The 23,773-nt window shown below is 36.4% G+C and overlaps 1 protein-coding gene across 1 annotated transcript in view; it reads right to left on the bottom strand.

Annotated features, from left to right (window-relative positions):
• Positions 1 to 16,504: 16,504 nt before the first annotated feature.
• Positions 16,505 to 23,773, bottom strand: part of CFAP99 (cilia and flagella associated protein 99) — a 40,932-nt gene continuing 33,663 nt past the window's right edge. The window contains exons 12-15 of the mRNA XM_029285769.1: positions 23,046 to 23,197; positions 22,042 to 22,247; positions 18,771 to 18,951; positions 16,505 to 16,856 (exon numbers count right to left, since the gene is read on the bottom strand). Of these exons, the coding sequence (XP_029141602.1) occupies positions 16,698 to 16,856; positions 18,771 to 18,951; positions 22,042 to 22,247; positions 23,046 to 23,197 (698 nt within the window). The 3' untranslated portion in view covers positions 16,505 to 16,697. The remainder of the gene's footprint in view (positions 16,857 to 18,770; positions 18,952 to 22,041; positions 22,248 to 23,045; positions 23,198 to 23,773) is intronic.

Raw genomic sequence — 23,773 nt, 5'->3', positions numbered from 1 at the left:
CGTTTGTTGTTCTTTCTTTTTTAATCTGTAATGGAAGAGCTGGGTCTTTATTTGGATTTGATGAAGGCCCAGTTAGGATAACCACAAGTTCTGACAAGTTTTAATATTTTTTCTTTTCCCTCTTTACTGGTAGGCAAAATTTCAGCCAGGTGGTTTAGGGTTCCGATCACTCCCATTTTGTGCTCAAGGGGGTGGTGAGAATCAAAAAGTAAATACTGATCTGTATTTGTGAGGGATTTCTGTAAACTTCAATGTTAAGGCTTCTGTCTTCCTTAATGTGCACTGCACATTAATAGAGGGGGAGGAATAAGACGTCACCTACATCCAGTCTACAACCGCAGCCCTTTCAGAAGATTCCACAACCAATTGCACCCTGATTCAGGTGACCCTGAGACACAGACAAACCTCCAAGTGGCCTCAACAGCTCTGAGAGAATACTAATGACCAGATGATTGCAAAGAAATACAATCCTTCCATCCCCAATCCTGTCAGTACCTATCCTTCCATCCCTCTACCTTCACAACTGATAAAGCTTCTTGGATGGGAAGCATGTTTTCTTCTTCCTCAAGGAAAAATAGTCCAGTTGCCTTTTGAAAAAGCATGTTTGAAACAACTATGACCTGGATGACTGAGAATCTCCATGGACATTAAGGCTTGACAGTAGACCAATGACCTAGAGCAGAGGTAGGCAACCTTGGCTCTTTTATGACTTGTGGACTTCAACTCCCAGAATTCCTGAGCCAGCATGGCTCAGCTTGGAAACTTCTCCCTTTCCCCTCAGCATGGCTGGCTCAGGAATTCTGGGAGTTGAAGTCCACGAGTCATAAAAGAGCCAAGGTTGCCTACCCCTGACCTAGAGCATAATAATGCTGGTGCAGGGTGGATAGCGCTGGACTAGTTCTGCTGAAGTGTTACAATCGGCAGACAGAGCCATCTATTGTTTTTATATCTGCACGGAAAGGACAAAGGCAGCCTTAGAAATGTTTTTCTGGAATGTTTGTAAGGAAAGTTCTACCTTGATTGTCCATTTCTAATCAGGGATATATGGAAACCTACACGGTTGAAAGGCAGTGAGTAATCCCTATTACACTTTCTTTTGCCCAGACTGAGCTAATTTTACGAAAAGAGGGTTGTTTTTTTCCTCTTGCTGAGACTTGTAGAAGCAGTTCGTCCCTCTGGTCTGAGGTAATTCTTTGTGCATGACAGTGAAATGGCAACACTGATTTTCTCATTTAGAATAAAAGTTCACCTGGAACAATGTCAATAAGAGGGTCAAAATCAAAAAGCTTCTCAAGATGAGTGTCCCAACGGAGCATATAATAGAAAATGCATAGGCAGCTCAAAGTTATAGTGATAGGCAATGAAGGCTAAGGGCTGTTTAAGATGCATTCAAAAGAAAAATAACAAATTAGTTTCTCACCAAATGTTAACTAGAGAGAATGCAAAGATAGAACAATGTTTTGGCTCCATTTCCTTCCTCAGTATGTACTGATATGTGTTGAAAACAGGATAGTGGATTAAATTGGACAACTTCCACAATGCACATGTCTTTTTTTCAAGATTCTCACCTTTCTATTTTTAGATCTCAACACCTCTATTTAACATACTCATCACACCTTTCTCTTGAAATGATGTTCAATGTCTCTGTATAATCAAACTGTCTTGAAATACATATTTCCTGCACTGGCTGTTTTTGTATTTAGTCCACTTCCATTCATCTCCTGTTTATTCTCAAGCCTATCTCTAATTTTACTATACATCTTAAGTAACCTGTTCCTATTGCACTCAGCTCTAATTTCTGTGAACAAATGCAGCTCCTTTCTAGAGATGAGCAAAACTTTTATGTAACAGCCAGCACCAAACTGAAACATACTGTACTTTTGGGCTATACTGTATGTATCCACAAATAAAATGAGGGAAATTTGAGGCAGAAAGGGTGTCCTTACCAGTTAGACCAGACAGGTAACCTAATTCTATTTTGTAGGAAAGCTACATTAACAGAGTCTTGCAAGTCTGAATGTACAATTCTCCTTAGAAGGGTCCCTGCTAAGCCTACTTCCTCACCCATTTTCCATTTACATGCGAAGCTGTCTCCTATCTGATTGTTCCTTAAGCAGAATCTCTTTGCCCTGTCTCCCAAGGCATTTCCTGGATACCATCACAGTTGGATAGAGCTAATAACATGGCTGTAGGGAGGCAAGGAAGAGACTCTGGAAATATTGCACAGGAGGTGGGGGAGCAGTGACAAGTTGGCACTGAAATCTGATGGTCTCAGGGAGATGTTGGCAAAAAATATTGGGTGCATGATCAATTTTCTGAAAGCTGTTAAGACAAATGAGCCACAATCTGGTCTCTTCTATGGATCCTGCAAGATATTAGAGAGGGGGATGCAGAAAGGACAGGAATTACAGGAGTGTCCCCCCTCCCTGAACCTTGGTTTATAAAGAACTCAGGAATTCTTTCACAGTTTCTAAATAGGATGCTACAAAACCACAGATAGTATCATGGCCTATTCAGATTCTGAAGTATCAGAGATGGAAGAGCCTCTTCAAGGTTCCCTGGATGAATGCTAGCCTCAAGGGGAGACTAGCAATCAGGCACCTAAGAAGACATGGCTGAATAACAGTGGAGGCAGCTGGAGGCAGCAGAAGATGACGGCAGGTCACGGGCTCTCCCAAGGAGCTGAATGCAGAGCATAACAGAAGAGATCTGAGTGGTTCCTTGCCTGGCACCCTTGATTGCTTGCCAATTTTCCATTAGGAACAACTATACCACTTGTCAAAATTAATGGCCCAGAAAAGCTACATGACTGGACTCTTGGAAGTCAGTCCCAAGTCAGTTAGAATGTGGCCAAATAATGTTCTCATCTGCTGTTTTGGACATTGGTTACTGGTACCTATGCAGGCAAGCTGACATCTTTGGTTTCAGATTTCTCATGGCTTACTTTTTAGTACCAGTGTTTGTTAATGGATTTTTGATGAATTAATGAAAATAATTATTTTTGGGGAAAACTGCCATTAACTGCCACAAATTGCTAACTTGGAAAGTACATACCCATTTAAAGCTTAGCAGATGGTACGATTACTTGGACTAATTTAGTATTTCCAACTTTGCTAATGGTAAGACATTTGGACCTTGTTAGGTGATAGGTTTAAATTTGATATGAAATCTCATGAACAACTAGCATAATTGGGGGTAAAACATGGAGGTAAAAGTATATAATTTTAAGAACTTAATTATTATTACTTTAAATCTTTCTAGCAACTGCAAACGTAATTTTCTTTACTATCAATGCAACAATGGAGATATATATCCAGTTAAAACATGCTTGACCACTCAACATGAATCTGATGCTTTAGCAATTTCTAAAATACCCAATACGCTATCAATACTAAAGAATTCATTTCAAAATCCAAACGTACTTTTTTGTCGAAAGTTAAAGGAATAATTTAAAATATCTACAGTGGGATGTCAAACTGCCGGCCTGTGGGCTGGATGTGTCATGCTGAAACTGTGCCCACCCCATTGCCGGCAATGGAAAAAGTCACGATACGTCACGACACATCACTTGACATTGCGAGTTTAATACCCCTGATCTACAACAACAAACACAGAATCAAGAACTGGAAATTCTGGTCTTGTTAAAGGACTCAGTGGATTCATGTTTCGAAAAATGCCCTATGAATTAAAGCTGAAATTAATCTATGGGACAGTAGAGCATTTTGTAAAGGATGGATTACTATTTGTTAAGGTTGCAAGTAATTCAAGATCATCTTAACTTACATTTTGATCATGTTCTTTATAACTGCCTCACCTTTGGAGTAATGTTATACATTTAACAGATTGATTGATTGATTTGATTTCTGTAACCCCCCCATCTCAACAAATTACTTTGGACAGTACACATAATAAAATGTACTAGTCTAGCTAGTACTAAAGGTTATATGGGAAAATGGAGGTTTCTCCCTTAGGATGAAGATATTCACTGTTAATATGGCACTATCCAAACAACTATCCATTCTTGACAGTGCCCTTTGGGACCGATTTGCTGGCTGGAAATATTTCTGCCATTAACATGGCCCATTATTGAGCTAGAATTATATCAACAGCAATAGAAATAGCACTTAGACTTATATATCACCCCACAGTGCTTTACAGCAGTCTCTGGGCAGTTCACAAAGTCAGCATATTGCCCCCAACAATCTGGACCCTCGTTTTACCAAAGGATAGAAGCCTGAGTTAACATTGAGCCCCTTCAGGATCAAACTCCAGTCTGTAGTCAGAGTTGGCCTGCAATACTGCATTCTAACCACCAGATTTTTTTAAATAAAATTTGTATTTTATTAAAAGTTTTTAATTTTTAAAATATTAAATAAATAATATCTCCTCTTTCTAGTTCTTGCATTTCTGACAAAAGATATAACAAAAACAATTAAAACTATTAAAATAATTTATATAAAACAGTTCAAAATAAATATAAATTGCACCAATTAAAGGTGTTCCTATGGATACAGGGCCCTTAACACTTAGGTCCCCAGGCCCAAGTACACAACTAAATCTTCACAGCCTTATGAAAAGGCCAAGATCAGGGTCCCTAACATTTGAGGGAAAAATATTCCAGAGGGACAGAGCTATAGCAGAAAATTCTCATATTCAAAAGCTGCATATTATATTGAATTACGTATATACAATTATACAATATTAATGGCCCTCATAAGTTAAAAATCGTTGAAGAAATAAATCTGTAATTGGAATCTTTTCCTTTTGGCATAGGTTTGATGATTACTAAAATTTTAAAATGGGAAAAATATCTTATTTCCCCCTTTTTGTGGGGGTTGACCTTTTCCTTAATCTTAAACTAAGAATCAAAAGTGTTTTCCATATCCTTGAAAGAGTTGGAAGTCATTCTTTCTATACATTTGTGTTTTTCTTTCATTCACATTTCTATCCCTATTCACTTTTTAGTATTTATCATTTCTTTTTATTGTTAATTTATGTTGCTTTTTATGTGCATGCTTAATAAAAATATAATAAAATTATTTTAAACAAGTATACAGTACTTGAAATTTAACATGTTCAGTTTTTTTTCATGCTCTTAAGAACTGCAAAAAGGGAATAATTCTTAGGTAATGGAAAATACTGCAATTCCGGGTACAAAGGATTTGGCAACCGTCTCACTCAGTCATCTAGCAAAGAAAGACTACTTTTGTTTTTGCCAAAAGTATATGTTATATATTACTGAAGCTTAAGAGATTATAGAGATAGCGAAACTGAATCTGGGCTTTTTGCATGCAAACAATACAAAGTAACTTTCCTCCCCTCCTCCTCCACCATCCCTGTTATCTGTTAATGTCCAGTTAGGTGCTTGTACATTGTTTGGGAAATGGCCCCTCAGTTCCCGGGGTTCCCAGATGGGTAGCTGGCTGGAGCTTCTGACACAAGCCGGCATGGCTCCTCCCCCAATTTCCCTTTTACATTCCAATCCTTCCTTCCCTCCACCGTTGCTAATGTCAGGTTGTGCTTGGATAACAGAGTAGCAGCCAGATTTAGAGATGCGCTAATTTTTAAGAAAATTGTATACTCTGTTAATCAGAAAATGTCACATTATTTCTCCCTTTGTAAGAAATTCTTGCAGAGGCTGTGTGAACTTTGAGAGTTTTTAATTTTCCTCTTTTAAGCACTTAAAACACTAGGTGTTTCTAGGATATAATTGTAATTACAGACACTCTCCACCACCAGCTTTCCACTGCTGGGTTGCCACCTCTGGCTCGCTCCGAGTAACTCACTGCGGCAATTGTACTGACTGGAACTGGCCTCCCCTTCCACCACCTCCTCTGCCTTGTCCTCATTCTTCTGTCTTCATTTGGGCTGCCAGTGGGTTGGCAATGAAAAACATTGGCAGGGCAAACTCTGCCCTCGGGGGCCACAGCAGGTGAGCAGGAGATATATAACATTTGAATAATTTCCAAAGTTTGTAAAACATTATTAAATTTGAAAATATGAATGGTTAGAAGAATATTTAGTGAGAAGAAAAAGATTCTATTCCATGAGGATAAATTTGAGGGAGAGATTTAAATTTAATGAGCTAATTGGAGTTAATTAGACTTTTATTGGTGTGATATATATAATTGAAAGAAAGCTTTAATGTAGCTTTGTTTGGGGTTTATAAAATGGGTTTGAAAATGATCTTTCTCCCTTTATATATAAAATGCTTAAATAATTTTTAAAGTCTGTAAAATATCATTGAATGTGAACTTTAAAGTATGTATGTTAAGAAGAAGTTAAAAATTAAAGTTAAAGTATTAGAAACTACAGATTTTAGAAATGCTTTTAAAGAAAAGTTTACTGTTTTAAAACTTAGAAAAACTGCTTTCTCCCTTTAGGGCAGTGGTTCTCAACCTGTGGGTCGGGACCCCATTTGGGGTCGATCGACCATTTCATGGGGGTCGCCAAGCAAGGCTGTCCGCCATTTTTTTTGTCCGCCATTTTTTTTGTCCACCATTTTTTTCCCCTTTTCCGGCGGGTGCCTTACCTCCCTTGGGCTGGGCCAGCTGGTGGTCGGCCTGCTCCATCTCTGCCGCTTGCCAGCTACGCCTCGGCCGGCGCAGGGGGCGGAACCACGCATGCGCGGCGCTCCCGGGCAGGGAAAGTCCTCGACTTACGACCGGTTGGGTAGTCCTCGACTTACGACCGGTTTAGTCCTTGACTTACGACCGGTTTAGTCCTTGACTTACGACCGGTTTAGTCCTCGACTTACGACCGGTTGGGGTCGCAGCATTAAAAAGGTTGAGAACCATTGCTTTAGGGTTAAAAAAATCTGAAATAACATAGGGAATTTTTTAAAATATGAATTATGACAGTTTATAAAGATTAATGAGTAAATAGAAGCATATACTATTTCCCACAGCAAGGAAGAGCAGAGTTGGTTAAATTGATACTTTCATCCAAAGGAGAGAATATATTTAATTTTGTTTCTGTTTGGAAAGTGCTTCCAGATTTTGTGCTTGCAACGGAAAAAAAATGAAACTCTGATTTTGTTTTTGCTGATTAAGTAGGTTTATTGCTATAGAAATGGCGAGTATATACTATTGTGTAAAAGTAAAAAGTTGAGGTTGTAATGTTATTATGGTCTACTGTACTAAAGAGAGTTGAAAGCAATGTTTTTCTTTCTTTTCCCTTTCTCCCCTATATTGTCTTTCCTTCCCTTTCTCCCCTAGTTTTCTATTTTTCTTTGTATTTTATATTTTGATAAACTAATAAAAATGTATAAACGGTGAAAAAAAGAAATCTTTGTAAAAACCACTGAAATTGATCCCTCTTAAAGGAGATTCAAGATTTAGCAAAGCTCTGAAACACTATTTCCCCTCATTTGCTTTTGATATACTTGAGACAGTTTTGACTATAGCATACTGAAATATTATCTTGGCTTAAATGAAAAAAGCTATTTTAAAATATTAAAATGCATGTTTGTCTCCCTCTTATTTATTTGAAAAATATAACATTTAAAAAGTACCACATATTTGTTTTGAAAACTAGCATTATAATAGCTAAAGATGTTAAAAGCATTATAGTTCCAACATATATAAACTAAAAACAGCTGCCAATTAATAGCCATTTTTATATTAAAGTATAAAGTAGTTCAAGAAATCAAAAATTGAATCAGATTAGTAGTAAATGTCTTCTAAACAGTATGACATCTAGAAACAATTTTGTCTAACTTCTTAATATACAAGCATTGGTTCCAGTTCTCATAGCTTCATTTGTTACCATTTTTTGAGCATTATCTCTAGACATTAGACCTTGCTGAAGCATTTTAAATTGCTGTTGTCGACTTTCTTCCAATTTCTTCCAGTGATCCTCTCCTTCAGATTTCTGTGAAAACAAAATATACCCTAATATTAATTCAAACATGTTAAATAATCATTGCAACATGCTCTACGTGAGGCTGCTCTTGAAGACCATCCGGATGCCGCAACTGGCACACGGTGATTGGGGTGCTTCACAATTTATTCAAGTAACACCAGTAGGATTTCCATCAACATCCCTGAGAAGTTTAATACATCCCTAAGATCCTGCACCTAGGTAAACTGATAATGGTTTGACTATAAAGTCTCAGTGAAACTTGAAAAAGATTGGGAAGACACAACAAAAAAACATCCCTTTTATGTGGCCTTTCATCAAGCTATTTAAAAAATTTCCTGATTTTTTTTATTGCAATAAACTGAAATGGCCTCTTGTCTTTCTTCATCTTCATGGTAGCTGGTATTATAATTATTTCCTAGGTACTTGAGTGAAAGTTAAGAGCTTGAATCTTTCAAACCCCATATTGTTCTCACTGCTTTATCACTTTCCCTTTCAGGAAAGCCAATTTCAATAAACTTCCATGGACTGAACTCCTCAGATCAGAAGGGGTCAGGAATTTTTATTTTTTAAGATACTGAAAGTACAACCATTTGCCAACAGTGTCATTCCTTGCGTCAGCATTACATACACTAAATTGACCCCTTTGAAATTCTGTATCAAAAGAATGAAATGTCACTTCTGAACTGAAACAACTAAGCACTGGAGTAATAATAATAATAATAATAATAATTTAATTTATATACCNGCAAGTAACAAGATCATCCAAAGCTCTATAATTCTGAAGAATGATGTAACACTCTTGAAACTGACACCTTTTATTCTTTAGAGAATCAAAATTTAAACATTAGTTTTTAAAAATGTACATTCTGATTTAACAATTATTATATATTTTGTGTTAAGTATTTTATAATTGAAAATGTCCTTTCACTAGTCAAGTCTTAAAAGATGCACTTTATTATACATACATACATATATGTATGTATCTATGTCTCTGTGTGTATATATATGTACATGTATATATGTATATATATTATATATGCACACAAAGAGACACACTATAATGAGACTTGACAGGGTTCTGTATTGAAAATGTCTTATAATCCCTTGGTTTTCAAATATGTTGTTTTAGTTTTTAGTATGGAGGTTTCATTGTACTAGGCCAACTTTCTCATAGCGAAGGGCCTTGTAGTCCATCAAACCAGCTGAAGACCATGTTTCTGTTCTGGAAGTAACATATCATGTTAGATCATTATTCTTATCTGGCAGATTTAAAAGCAAAAACAAAGGAAGAATTTTCTTGTTATTAAATAGAAGCCACTTTAATTTTTGTGATTTTGTGTTTTTTTAAAGATCTTACAACACTTTCAGATATTATTATAAAAAAGGAATAAATATGCTTTTTATGTAATAAGTAGAGTAAGTGACTTGCTGCTTTACAGCATGCTGAGAGTTGGAGGAATATTAAAAAATGCTTAAAGCTTGATATCAAAGGTGCTTTTTCAAAAGGCAACTGGGCTTTTTTTCCTTGAGGAAGAAAAAAAAAGTTTCACTTCATATCCAGTAAGCTTCATCAGTTGTGATGGGGTGATGGAAGGATAGGTTCTGACAGGATGGTCGGTGGGGATGAAAGAATTATATTTCTTCGCAGTCATCTGGTCATTAGCAGTCTCTCTGAGAGCTGTTAAGGCCACTTGGGGGTTTATCTGTACCCTCAAGGTCACCTGAATTGTTGCAATTGGTTGTGGAATTTTCTTGGAACTGCTGAAATGGCTGCGCTGTAGACTGGAGATAGGTGGTGTCTTATTCCTCCCCCTCTATTGAGGGAGGGCTATTCAATTCTAACGCAGATGGATTCTTTTATCCCTCTTTCAAACCAGTGGTCCTCTCTATCCAAAATGTGGATGTTGCTGTCTTCAAAAGAGTGACCTTTGTCTTTCAAATGCTGATGGATTGCTGAATCTTCTTCCGCCATGCACTTGTGATGTGGTTGTTTTGTTTCACCAATGTACAGATCTGCACATGTCGCACTGCATTGTATTGTATATATCACATTGCTCATTTTATATCTGGGGGTTTTATCCTTAGGGTGGACAAGCTTCTGCATTAATGTATTCCTGGGTGTAAAGCGTATATGTATGAGGTGTTGGTTGGAAATCCTGAGTTTTTCAGATATTCCTGCAACATATGAAATGACAACATTGCTACGTTTGTTTGTTTGTTTGTTTGTTTGTTTGTTGGTTGGTTGGTTTTTTAATCTGTAATGGAAGAGCTGGGTCTTTATTTGGATTTGATGAAGGCCCAGTTAGGATAACCACATGTTCTGACAAGTTTTAATATTTTTTCTTTTCCCGCTTTACTGGTAGGCAAAATTTCAGCCGGGTGGTTTAGGGTTCCGATCACTCCCATTTTGTGCTCGAGGGGGTGGTGAGAATCAAAAAGTAAATACTGATCTGTGTGTGAGGGATTTCTGTAAACTTCAATGTTAAGGCTTCTGTCTTCCTTAATGTGCACTGCACATTAATAGAGGGGGAGGAATAAGACGTCACCTACATCCAGTCTACAACCGCAGCCCTTTCAGAAGATTCCACAACCAATTGCACCCTGATTCAGGTGACCCTGAGACACAGACAAACCTCCAAGTGGCCTCAACAGCTCTGAGAGAATACTAATGACCAGATGATTGCAAAGAAATACAATCCTTCCATCCCCATCCACAATCCTGTCAGTACCTATCCTTCCATCCCCCCACCTTCACAACTGATGAAGCTTCTTGGATGAGAAGCAAAATGTTTTCTTCTTCCTCAAGGAAAAATTGTCCAGTTGCCTTTTGAAAAAGCATGTTTGAAACAACTATGACCTGGATGACTGAGAATCTCCACAGACATTAAGGCTTGACAGCAGACCAATGACCTAGAGCAGAGGTAGGCAACCTTGGCTCTTTTATGACTCGTGGACTAGCTATGCTGGCTCAGGAATTCTGGGAGTTGAAGTCCACGAGTCATAAAAGAGCCAAGGTTGCGTACCCTGACCTAGAGCATAATAATGCTGGTGCAGGGTGGATAGCGCTGGACTAATTCTGCTGAAGTGTTACAATCGGCAGACAGAGCCATCTATTGTTTTTATATCTGCACGGAAAGGACAAAGGCAGCCTTAGAAATGTTTTTCTGGAATGTTTGTAAGGAAAGTTCTACCTTGATTGTCCATTTCTAATCAGGGATATATGGAAACCTACATGGTTGAAAGGCAGTGAGTAATCCCTATTACACTTTCTTTTGCCCAGACTGAGCTAATTTTACGAAGAGGGTTGTTTTTTTCCTCTTGCTGAGACTTGTAGAAGCAGTTCGTCCCTCTGGTCTGCGGTAATTCTTGGTGCGTGACAGTGAAATGGCAACACTGATTTTCTCATTTAGAATAAAAGTTCACCTGGAACAATGTCAATAAGAGGGTCAAAATCAAAAAGCTTCTCAAGATGAGTGTCCCAACGGAGCATATAATAGAAAATGCATAGGCAGCTCAAAGTTATAGTGATAGGCAATGAAGGCTAAGGGCTGTTTAAGATGCATTCAAAAGAAAAATAACAAATTAGTTTCTCACCAAATTTTAACTAGAGAGAATGCAAAGATAGAACAATGTTTTGGCTCCATTTCCTTCCTCAGTATGTACTGATATGTGTTGAAAACAGGATAGTGGATTAAATTGGACAACTTCCACAATGCACATGTCTTTTTTTCAAGATTCTCACCTTTCTATTTTTAGATCTCAACACCTCTATTTAACATACTCATCACACCTTTCTCTTGAAATGATGTTCAATGTCTCTGTATAATCAAACTGTCTTGAAATACATATTTCCTGCACTGGCTGTTTTTGTATTTAGTCCACTTCCATTCATCTCCTGTTCATTCTCAAGCCTATCTCTAATTTTACTATACATCTTAAGTAACCTGTTCCTATTGCATTCAGCTCTAATTTCTGTGAACAAATGCATTTCTTTTCTAGAGATGAGCAAAACTTTTATATAACAGCCAGCACCAAACTGAAACATACCTTACTTTTGGGCTATATGTATCCGTAAATAAAATGAGGCAAATTTGAGGCAGAAAGGGTGTCCTTACCAGTTAGACCAGACAGGTAACCTAATTCTACTTTGTAGGAAAGCTACATTAACAGAGTCTTGTAAGTCTGAATGTTCAATTCTCCTTAGAAGGGTCCCTGCTAAGCCTATTTCCTCACCCATTTTCCATTTATATGCGAAGCTGTCTCCTATCTGATTATTCCTTAAGCAGAATCTCTTTGCCCTGTCTCCCAAGGCATTTCCTGGATACCATCACAGTTGGATAGAGCTAATAACATGGCTGTAGGGAGGCAAGGAAGAGAGGGAGACTCTGGAAATATTGCACAGGAGGTGGGGGAGCAGTGACAGGTTGGCACTGAAATGTGATGGTCTCAGGGAGATGTTGGCAAAAATATTGGCAAAATATTCAATTTTCTGAAAACTTAAGACAAATGAGCCACAATCTGGTCTCTCTTGTGGATCCTGCAAGATATTAGAGAGGGGGATGCAGAAAGGACAGGAATTACAGGAGTGTCCCCCCTCCCTGAACCTTGGTTTATAAAGAACTCAGGAATTCTTTCACAGTTTCTAAATAGGATGCTACAAAACCACAGATAGTATCATGGCCTACTCAGATTCTGAAGTATCAGAGATGGAAGAGCCTCTTCAAGGTTCCCTGGATGAATGCTAGCCTCAAGGGGAGACTAGCAATCAGGCACCTAAGAAGACATGGCTGAATAACAGTGGAGGCAGCTGGAGGCAGCAGAAGATGATGGCAGGTCACGGGCTCTTCCAAGGAGCTGAATGCAGAGCATAACAGAAGAGATCTGAGTGGTTCCTTGCCTGGCACCCTTGATTGCTTGCCAATTTTCCATTAGGAACAACTATACCACTTGTCAAAATTAATGGCCCAGAAAAGCTACATGACTGGACTCTTGGAAGTCAGTCCCAAGTCAGTTAGAATGTGGCCAAATAATGTTCTCATCTGTTGTTTTGGACATTGGTTACTGGTACCTATGCAGGCAAGCTGACATCTTTGGTTTCAGATATCTCATGGCTTACTTTTTAGTACCAATTTTTGTTAATGAAGTTTTGATGAATTAATGAAAATAATTGTTTTTTTGGGGGAAATTGCCATTAACTGCCACAAATTGCTAACTTGGAAAGTACATACCCATTTAAATCTTAGCAGATGGTACGATTACTTGGACTAATTTAGTATTTCCAACTTTGCTAATGGTAAGACATTTGGACCTTGTTAGGTGATAGGTTTAAATTTGATATGAAATCTCATGAATAACTAGCATAATTGGGGGTAGAACATGGGGGTAAAAGTATATAATTTTAAGAACTTAATTATTATTACTTTAAATCTTTCCAGCAACTGCAAACATAATTTTCTTTACTATCAATGCAACAACGGAGATATATCCAGTTAAAACATGCTTGACCACTCAACATGAATTTGATGCTTTAGCAATTTCTAAAATACCCAATACGCTATTAATACTAAAGAATTCATTTCAAAATCCAAACCTACTTTTTTGTCGAAAGTTAAAGGAATAATTTAAAATATCTACAGCAGGGATGTCAAACTGCCGGCCCACGGGCCGGATGCGTCATGCCAAAACCGTGCCCACCCCATTGCCAGCAATGGAAAAAGTCGTAATACGTCGCAACACGTCAGGTGACATTGCGAGTTTGACACCCCTGATCTACAACAAACACAGAATCAAGAACTGGAAATTCTGGTCCTATTAAAGGACTCAGTGGATTCATGTTTCGAAAAACATTCCTATGCCCTATGAATTAAAGCTGAAATTAATCCATTAAAAGATTGTTTTTCGTATCTATGGGACAATATCTAGAGCATTTTGTAAAGGATGGATTATTATTTGTTAATGTTGCAAGTAATTCAATATCTTAACTCACGTTTTGATCATGTTCTTTATAACCGCCCCCCCCCCTTTGGAGTAATGTTATACACTTAACTGATTGATTTGATTTCTGTAAACACCCCATCTCAACAAATGACTCTGGGCAGTGCACATAATAAAATGTACTAGTCTAGCTAGTACTAAAGATTATATGGGCAAATGGGGGTTTCTCCCTTAGGATGAAGATATTCACTGTTAATGTGGCACTATCCAAACAACTATCCATTCTTGACAGTGCCGTTTGGGACCGATTTGCTGGCTGGAAATATTTCTGCCATTAACATGGCCCATTATTGAGCTAGAATTGTATCAAAAGCAATAGAAATAGCACTTAGACTTATATATCACCCCACAGTGCTTTACAGCAGTCTCTGGGCAGTTCACAAGTCAGCATATTGCCCCTAACAATCTGAATCAAAAGTGTTTTCCATATCCTTGAAAGAGTTGGAAGTCATTCTTTCTATACATTTGTGTTTTTCTTTAATTCACTTTTCTATCCCTATTCATTTTTTACTATTTGATTTCTTTTTATTGTTAATTTATGTTGGTTTTTATGTGCATGCTTGATAAAAATATAATAAAATTATTTAAAACAAGTATACAATACTTGAAATTTAACATGTTCAGTTTTTTTCATGCTCTTAAGAACTGCAAAAAGGGAACAATTATTAGGTAATGGAAAATACTGCAATTCCAGGTACAAAGGATTTGGTAACCGTCTCACTCGGTCATCTAGCAAAGAAAGGCTACTTTTGTTTTTGCCAAAAGTATATGTTATATATTACTGAAGCTTAAGAGATTATAGAGATAGCGAAATTGAATCTGGGCTTTTTGCATGCAAATGATACAAAGTAACTTTCCTCCCTCCCCCCCATCCCTGTTATCTGTTAATGTCCAGTTAGATGCTTGTACATTGTTTGGGAAATGGCCCCTCAGTTCCCGGGGTTCCCAGATGGGTGGCTGGCTGGAGCTTCTGACACAAGCCGGCATGGCTCCTCCCCCAATTTCCCTTTTACATTCCAATCCTTCCTTCCCTCCACCGTTGCTAATGTCAGGTTGTGCTTGGATAACAGAGTAGCAGCCAGATTTAGAGATGCGCTAATTTTTAAGAAAATTGTATACTCTGTTAATCAGAAAATGTCACATTATTTCTCCCTTTGTAAGAAATTCTTGCAGAGGCTGTGTGAACTTTGAGAGTTTTTAATTTTCCTCTTTAAACACTTAAAACATTAGGTGTCTCTAGGATATAATTGTAATTACAGACACTCTCCACCACCAGCTTTCCACTGCTGGGTTGCCACCTCTTCTGGCTCACTCCGAGTAACTCACTGTGGCAATTGTACTGACTGGAACTGGCCTCCCCTTCCACCACCTCCTCTGCCCCATCCTCATTCTTCTGTCTTCATTTGGGGTGCCAGTGGGTTGGCAATGAAAAACATTGGCAGGGCAAACTCTGCCTTCAGGGGCCACAGCAGGTGAGCAGGAGATATATAACATTTGAATAATTTCCAAAGTTTGTAAAACATTAAATTTGAAAATATGAATGGTTAGGTTAGAAGAATATTTAGTGAGAAGAAAAAGATTCTATTCCATGAGGATAAATTTGAGGGAGAGATTTAAATTTAATGAGCTAATTCGAGTTAATTAGACTTTTATTGGTGTGATATATATAATTGAAAGAAAGCTTCAATGTAGCTTTGTTTGGGGTTTATAAAATGGGTTTGAAAATGATCTTTCTCCCTTTATATATAAAATGCTTAAATAATTTTTAAAGTCTGTAAAATATCATTGAAAGTGAACTTTAAAGTATGTATGTTAAGAAGAAGTTAAAAATTAAAGTTAAAAAAAGTATTAGAAACTACAGATTTTAGAAATGCTTTTAAAGAAAAGTTTACTGTTTTAAAACTTAGAAAAACTGCTTTCTCCCTTTAGGGTTAAAAAAATCTGAAATAACATAGGGAATTTTTTTAAAATATGAATTATGACAGTTGATAAAGATTAATGAGTAAATAGAAGCATATACTACTTCCCACAGCAAGGAAGAGCAGCGTTGGTTAAATTGATACTTTCATCCAAAGGAGAGAATATATTTAATTTTGTTTCTGTTTGGAAAGTGCTTCCAGATTTTGTGCTTGCAACGGAAAAAAAATGAAACTCTGATTTTGTTTTTGCTGATTAAGTAGGTTTATTGCTATAGAAATGGCGAGTATATACTATTGTGTAAAAGTAAAAAGTTGAGGTTGTAATGTTATTATGGTCTACTGTACTAAAGAGAGTTGAAAGCAATGTGTTTTTCTTTCTTTTCCCTTTCTCCCCTATATTGTCTTTCCTTCCCTTTCTCCCCTAGTTTTCTATTTTTCTTTGTATTTTATATTTTGATAAACTAATAAAAATATATAAACGGTGAAAAAAAGAAATCTTTGTAAAAACCACTGAAATTGATCCCTCTTAAAGGAGATTCAAGATTTAGCAAAGCTCTGAAACACTATTTCCCCTCATTTGCTTTTGATATACTTGAGACAGTTTTGACTATAGCATATTGAAATATTATCTTGGCTTAAATGAAAAAAGCTATTTTAAAATATTAAAATGCATGTTTGTCTCCCTCTTATTTATTTGAAAAATATAACATTTAAAAAGTACCATATATTTGTTTTGAAAACTAGCATTATAATAGCTAAAGATGTTAAAAGCATTATAGTTCCAACATATATAAACTAAAAACAGCTGCCAATTAATAGCTATTTTTATATTAAAGTATAAAGTAGTTCAAGAAATCAAAAATTGAATCAGATTAGTAGTAAATGTCTTCTAAACAGTATGACATCTAGAAACAATTTTGTCTAACTTCTTAATATACAAGCATTGGTTCCAGTTCTCATAGCTTCATTTGTTACCATTTTTTGAGCATTATCTCTAGACATAAGACCTTGCTGAAGCATTTTAAATTGCTGTTGTCGACTTTCTTCCAATTTCTTCCAGTGATCCTCTCCTTCAGATTTCTGTGAAAACAAAATATACCCTAATATTAATTCAAACATGTTAAATAATCATTGCAACATGCTCTACGTGAGGCCGCTCTTGAAGACCATCCGGATGCCGCAACTGGTCCAGAATGCAATGGCACACGGTGATTGGGGTGCCTCACAATTTATTCAAGTAACACCAGTAGGATTTCCATCAACATCCCTGAGAAGTTTAATACATCCCTAAGATCCTGCACCTAGGTAAACTGATAATGGTTTGAGTATAAAGTCTCAGTGAAACTTGAAAAAGATTGGGAAGACACAACAAAAACACATCCCTTTTATGTGGCCTTTCATCAAGCTATTTAAAAATTTTCCTGATTTTTTTTATTGCAATAAACTGAAATGGCCTCTTGTCTTTCTTCATCTTCATGGTAGCTGGTATTATAATTATTTCCTAGGTACTTGAGTGAAAGTTAAGAGCTTGAATCTTTCAAACCCCATATTGTTCTCACTGCTTTATCACTTTCCCTTTCAGGAAAGCCAATTTCAATAAACTTCCATGGACTGAACTCCTCAGATCAGAAGGATCAGAGGGGGTCAGGAATTTTTATTTTTTAAGATACTGAAAGTACAACCATTTGCCAACAGTGTCATTCCTTGCGTCAGCATTACATACACTAAATTGACCCCTTTGAAATTCTGTATCAAAAGAATGAAATGTCACTTCTGAACTGAAACAACTAAGCACTGGAGTAATAATAATAATAATAATAATAATTTAATTTATATACCNCCGGAAGACCACTGGTAACCAGTGCAGCTCGCGCAGCAGCGGTGTTACATGGGAGCGACGAGTCCCTCCCAACACCGCCCGCGCGGCCGCATTCTGGACCAGTTGGAGTCTCCGGGTGCTCCTCAAAGGGAGCCCCATGTAGAGAGCATTACAGTAGTCCAGGCGAGAGGTGACGAGAGCATGAGTGACTGTGCGCAAGTGAGAGTGAGATCAATGTAATGTGGACACATCCTGCAAAAATAATTAATAAGTGATGCCACTAAGTCCCTTGGGAAGCTGAGCTTGCAAATGTAATTTCAGATCCCTTTCTCCGAAGTTCCTCATGCAAATGGATATGGTAACATAGGATTGGAGAAGGTGCTGTCGTTTTGTGTTCAAATAACAGGGAAAAAAGCTGTTATTTCAAAACAGAAAACTTAGGCAAAATTCTGGAACAGATTAAGCAGTTACTATGTCGGCATTTAAAAATTAAAGCACTGTTTATCAGAAAGCAATGCTGCTTGGAATTGCTAGTGTCCTCATTGTTTAGCTGAGCACTTCTCTGCTTGATCAGCAGGTGAGATACTGTTCCAATTTAAAGTCAAAATTAATTCACTCCTCACATTCTACTAGGTATTAGACAAATCCCACTTCACTAACAACTTCACCTTGGCTTGAAGATGTGCATCACTCGCCTCTGAAGGACAGCAAAGGAAGGGGTGACACCATTCTAGCAGTTGGAATTTGATGGCCACCCCACCAATCTGTGCTTTTTTAGCCTTTGATGAGCAGTGGTGGAATAAAATTGGGAAATGATGGCATTATAGTAATTATTTTTCTCTTTGAAAATTTAAATTTCAAAAACTTAAAATTTGCACAACACAACTCTTTCAGATGTTAATCAAGTATTGACATATGTGTTAACATTTGAATCAGCTGTTTTATATAAATTTTAAACTTTTTTGAAACTTGTCATGCATGAGTCTTGTATGAGGTACGAATGGAAATTTGTTTTATGATTAAGATATATACATTAAATGTATTAAACGTGTGTATGTTTAATTTTTTAAAGTGTAAAGCAAGAATATACAATTATTCAAATTTCCACACATGCTTCAAAGACAGTCTGATTGTTTTATAAAATGCAAAATATAGCGTTATTTTCCTTTTCTTACTTTGTCTAACTTCCAAGATGGCTTGGTTTTTTCATTAGACTTCAGAAATTTAGTTTTTAAATATTCAGTTTGCATTTTACGTTCAGTAGACTTTTCCATAATTTTTTTCTGTAGATCTAAAACTTGTTCCTCTTTTAAAATGGCTTCACGAAGTGGAATCTTTGTTTTGTTTTCCTCCTGTCTAAAAAAAATGGTGCAATTTATTGTGACCCAGAAACAATTACAATTTAACAATTACAATTTAATGAGAAAAACATACAATAAGAAAAATTAGCAGAGTCCCAATTTCCTCAAAAAGCACATCAGAAATGTCTTAGACTTAATGGAACTCTCATATACTTCTTTTGAATCAGTTGCAATGGCAAAATAATAATCTCTTAATTTTTCCCACCATTAAAAAAAAGGCAGTGGGACTTCCGGTTTGTTGTCGCGGCGGAATAGGCACAGGAAGACAAGGCTCTGTTTTTCGCGTTCGATTTTGCCCCGCTGGGGATCCTGGAAAGGCTCGAAAGTCGCCCCATAGAGGCGACAAGAAAGGAGGGGAGATTGCAGGAGGGCGGCGGCCCTTCTGTTTGATCCAAGGAAGCCCTCCAAACCGGTGGGGGAAAGACTGGCTACATTCGTGTATCCAGTCAGAAGCTGCTGACAACCGAAGAAAATAAGCACCAACGAGCAACTTTTCAGCAACATGGATGAAACTGGATGAGACCCTATCCTTTCTTTATGACTCTAAGACTTCTTCCTGGAAAAAAGTGCCCAAAGCACCCTCCCTAATGAGAGAGGGAAGGGGAATTTCCACCCCATTCCCTCAGGAAAAGAAAAGCAGCGAACTAATTACTTGGGGGAAACAGAGAAAATTACAAGATTAATTTGGAATTAATACACATATATGGCTTTGAAATTTGGGGACTAAAAGTGCTTCTGAGACTTTTTTAAAAAAAGATTTGAAAAGTTTGTAATATAAGTTTGGATTTAAAAAGCTGGAAAACAGCGCTAATGACATCTAGTGGTGAATTATGGCACTACAATTTGTTATGCGTAAAGGAAACTTGGCTTAAAGACTATTTAACTTGTGATGAGACTAGAAATAACACAAAGAAGATAAAAGAACAATTTTCTAATTTAAATTTACAAACCCAGAACATGATTACAAAGAAGGAACTAGAAACTAGCAAAATAGAAGGAAAACTAGAGGAAGCAGATTCAAAGGTGGAGGACCTAAAGGAAGGAACTAACTGACAGATTCAGATAACTGAAGAACTAGAAGACAGAGCGATAATATTGGAAATGGAAAAGACATCTTACCAATCAAGACTTCAGAACACATTTGAGGAAAAGGAAGAAGAACTGATTAAATGGAAGATAGAACTGTTAGGAGAACTGTGTGGAACTGGAGAAGGAGGGAGGCTGTTTAATGAATAGCAACGGGTTCGTTCTTCCAAAAATACTTTAACCAAATGGTCTTTCTTATTCCAAACAATATACACAAAAACAGAGGAAAAATTACTTGATGATTCAAATGCATTGACTTGGAAAACTAGTTGGCAAAGGAAGAAAGCTAGAGTAAGACTGAAGAAAATAGAGTTTTTGATCTATTATATGGGATATTATATTATTAACTAGATGTTTGAATATGGTGGAGAATAGATAATTGCTAGAAGTATTATCATAACTAGAAAGATAAGATTCGTAATTAGAATATTAGATTTTGGTATGAGAAGGGTAATAGGAAAATGCTAAGAAGTTTGAATAAGGGAAGCTTTTGGTTACCCAACTATAACTTACTTTGAAATTATACACAATAGAGATATTTTGAACACTGATGGGAAATTAATTTTTTTTTAAAAAGCAAAAATAGTATACTGATTGAACATACGGATATTAAGTGCAAATGCAATTAAGATATGTTTTGGTTAGAAAAGTTATCTAAAACTGACATTATTGATATTATGAGAAAAATGTAACAAAGATGTTGATATTCAATTGTATATTTATTAATAACAATAAGAATTGTATTTGCCCAGTGTGGGAAAACAGGTACTACCGGAAGAAGACAGGAAACATTTGATGATGTAATATTGGATCTAGACTGAAGACGTTAATATATATCACTGAATTACTAATGGACCCAGACAACACATTGTTTATTAAGTTTTTGACTGTAAAATTAGAAAATTAATAAAATATTTATTTTAAAAAAGCCAGCAATAAATAGGTAAGGAACACTTTAGCTAAGATTACTTTAGCTAAGATAACTTTTCAGGTTACGTAACTTCCAACTGTACAGCAATCTGATTAGTGGCAAGAATCTTAAGCCAATTCCCAAAGCTGAGCACTACTAATTCACAGAGTGTCTGTTGATGTTCAGATACAGGTAGTCCTCAACTTACAACAGTTCATTTAGTGATCGTTCAAAGTTACAACGGCATTAGAAAAAGTTTTTGATTGTTTTTCACACTTGCGACCATTGCAGCATCGCCTTGGTCACATGATCAATTCGGATACTTTGCAACTGCTTCATATTTATGACAGTTGCAATGTCCCAGAATCATATGATCAGCTTTTGTGGCCTTCTGACAAGCAAAGTCAATGGGGAAGCCAGATTCATTTAACAACCATCTTCCTAACTTAACAACTGCAGTGATTCACTTAACAACGGTAACAAGGAAGGTTGTAAAATGGGGCAAAACTCACTTAACAAATGTTTCACCTAGCAACATAAATCTTGGGCTCAACTGTGGTCGTAAGTCAAGGACTACCTGTATTGTACATTTTTATTGTTAATTTTCCACCTAACAGATTTCAGATTTTTTCAACTGTATTATACACTTTGTTATTAAAGGTGGAAAAAAATCTGAAATGATTTATCTCGGTCTAATTTTTTACACTTCAAAAACCTGGCATTTTAACAGGTGTGTAGACTTTTTATCTCCACTGTACTTTAAGTAGAAAATCCTTCCTATTTTCACAAGTATGAAATCCCTGCACTGTCCTTAAAAATATAACAGACAATATAATGAAAGGCTAGAATATCAAAGAAATACTCTTTCAAAAATTGTGAACATACAGTATGTCAGATGCTGGTTATTCTGAAGCACAGAACATTGGTGAAAATCCATTCAAAGCCCACAATGAGCAACATTTGGCCTTGTCTATGAGATTATTAAAGAAATAAATTTAGTGCGCACTTTTATGTCATGTGGTTCATCGTAAATAATAGCATTGTTTAAACAGTGGTCTCTGAATAAATATCACAATATTTCAAACTAACTTTAATGCAGCTGCTCTGCCAAATTGTTCTCTGAACATACAGATTTGTTCCAGCTTATCCAAAAGAAGTTGTTCCTTAGCATGTTTTTCATGGATTATCAGATCCCTTTTCTCTTCTTCTGCTTTTTGCTGAGATTCTTTCAGCAAAGTTAAACGTTCTTGAAGTTCCACAAATGACATTTCACCCAGTACACCATGATTACCAGTCTATGGAAAAGAAAAGCAGAAGTACCATATTTCTGTTACATCTTAATTTACATTACAGTCCACACTTGGACAAAAAAAAAAAAAAGCAATCCCGGGAATTTGGGACTGTCCCCAACTCATCCCTTTCCACTATTACCATCTTTCCTGCTCTTCTTGCTGGGGATTAAGTCTTGAACTTTTGTTGCAACAAATATAAAATGTAAATTGGCTTTAAGCCTTGAACTGGTTTTAAGTAAGGAATGGTGCAAAGATTTAGGAAAGACATATAGACTTGCAGGGGAGAGCTGTATAACTTATTCACTTGTTTGTTCAACTGATGGTATAGCTGAAATTACACAAATAAATAAACAAACAAACAAATAAATAAATAAAGTATCTTATTAGTAAAACAGATTAAGATTCATGGTGCTGAGCTAAATAAGCCACTATTTTAATCTTCTTTCCTGACAATTTGGAAGCTTAATTATCAGGAATAAAATTTTAAGAGAGGTGGATTGCCAGAAAATATCCAAGGTACTGCAGATTTCATATTCCTATCATAAAAAAATTACACTCAACAAGGTACTCACAAAAAACTAACAGATAGATCATGTTCTAGCAATGAAAACTATAAAGATTATAATGCTATCTAACATTGTAACAATGGTTTCTAAACCCCTGGAAAAATTAATGGAGAAGGAATTTTAGAGGTTGTAATTTTTAATTAGGTATTAGAACAAGATAGGATACATAAGTTATAATAAAAACCTTCTTTTTCTATTTCACTGTTGGCTTATCCATATTTTATTATGAGTTTACCTTGGTTAAGTCAATAAATCTATTTCTAAGAAATGGCAGGTATTCTATAGCTCTTATTTGCTGAATCAGTTCATATTTTTTTTTAAATTTCTCTTCTTCCTCTTTTAAAGCCTGAAGTAGTATGTCCTGGCTTTTTTTAGATATCTCTTGAGCTAGAAAAGCAGAAAAAAATATAAATTTTACTAATCTATTGCCAAAGATAAATAAATATAGAAATAATTAGCAAATGAAGTGAATTCCAGTGTAAATGGTAATTGGAGAACTCAGTAAGCAGAGAATACCTTTCCAAAGTGTTCTTGCTACTCTGCAACTTGAATCAATGGTCAGTAACAATGTCATCAACATAGACCCCAAAATGCAGATCTGTATTCCATTCCATCCCATTCCTGCAGATGGCTTCTATAGACACCATAAGGGCAGAAGATTCTTTAATTGTTTTTTAGGGGCATTTAGAGATCCCACAGCTTAAAAGCACCACCAGGAAGCAGAGGGAGTCCATTTTGTATAGAATGAAATCTATCTAGAAAGCTTTAAGTTCTGAAGTATTCAAGAGATGTTTTTAAGAAAATTTTCAGAGGCTTATAGATTGGTGATGGTAAAGCTTTTAAGTGCAATCTCTGAAACCAATCAGTTTTCTCATTTTAATTTGTCTCCTCANCATATTTCTGTTATATCTTAATTTACATTACAGTCCACACTTGGACAAAAAAAAAAAAAGCAATCCCGGG

The sequence above is a fragment of the Protobothrops mucrosquamatus genome, unplaced genomic scaffold (assembly GCF_001527695.2).
Source record: "Protobothrops mucrosquamatus isolate PMUCROS unplaced genomic scaffold, P.Mucros_1.0 scaffold2217, whole genome shotgun sequence".
Lineage (NCBI taxonomy): Eukaryota > Metazoa > Chordata > Lepidosauria > Squamata > Viperidae > Protobothrops > Protobothrops mucrosquamatus.
This window is presented reverse-complemented; position numbering and strand designations above follow the sequence as displayed.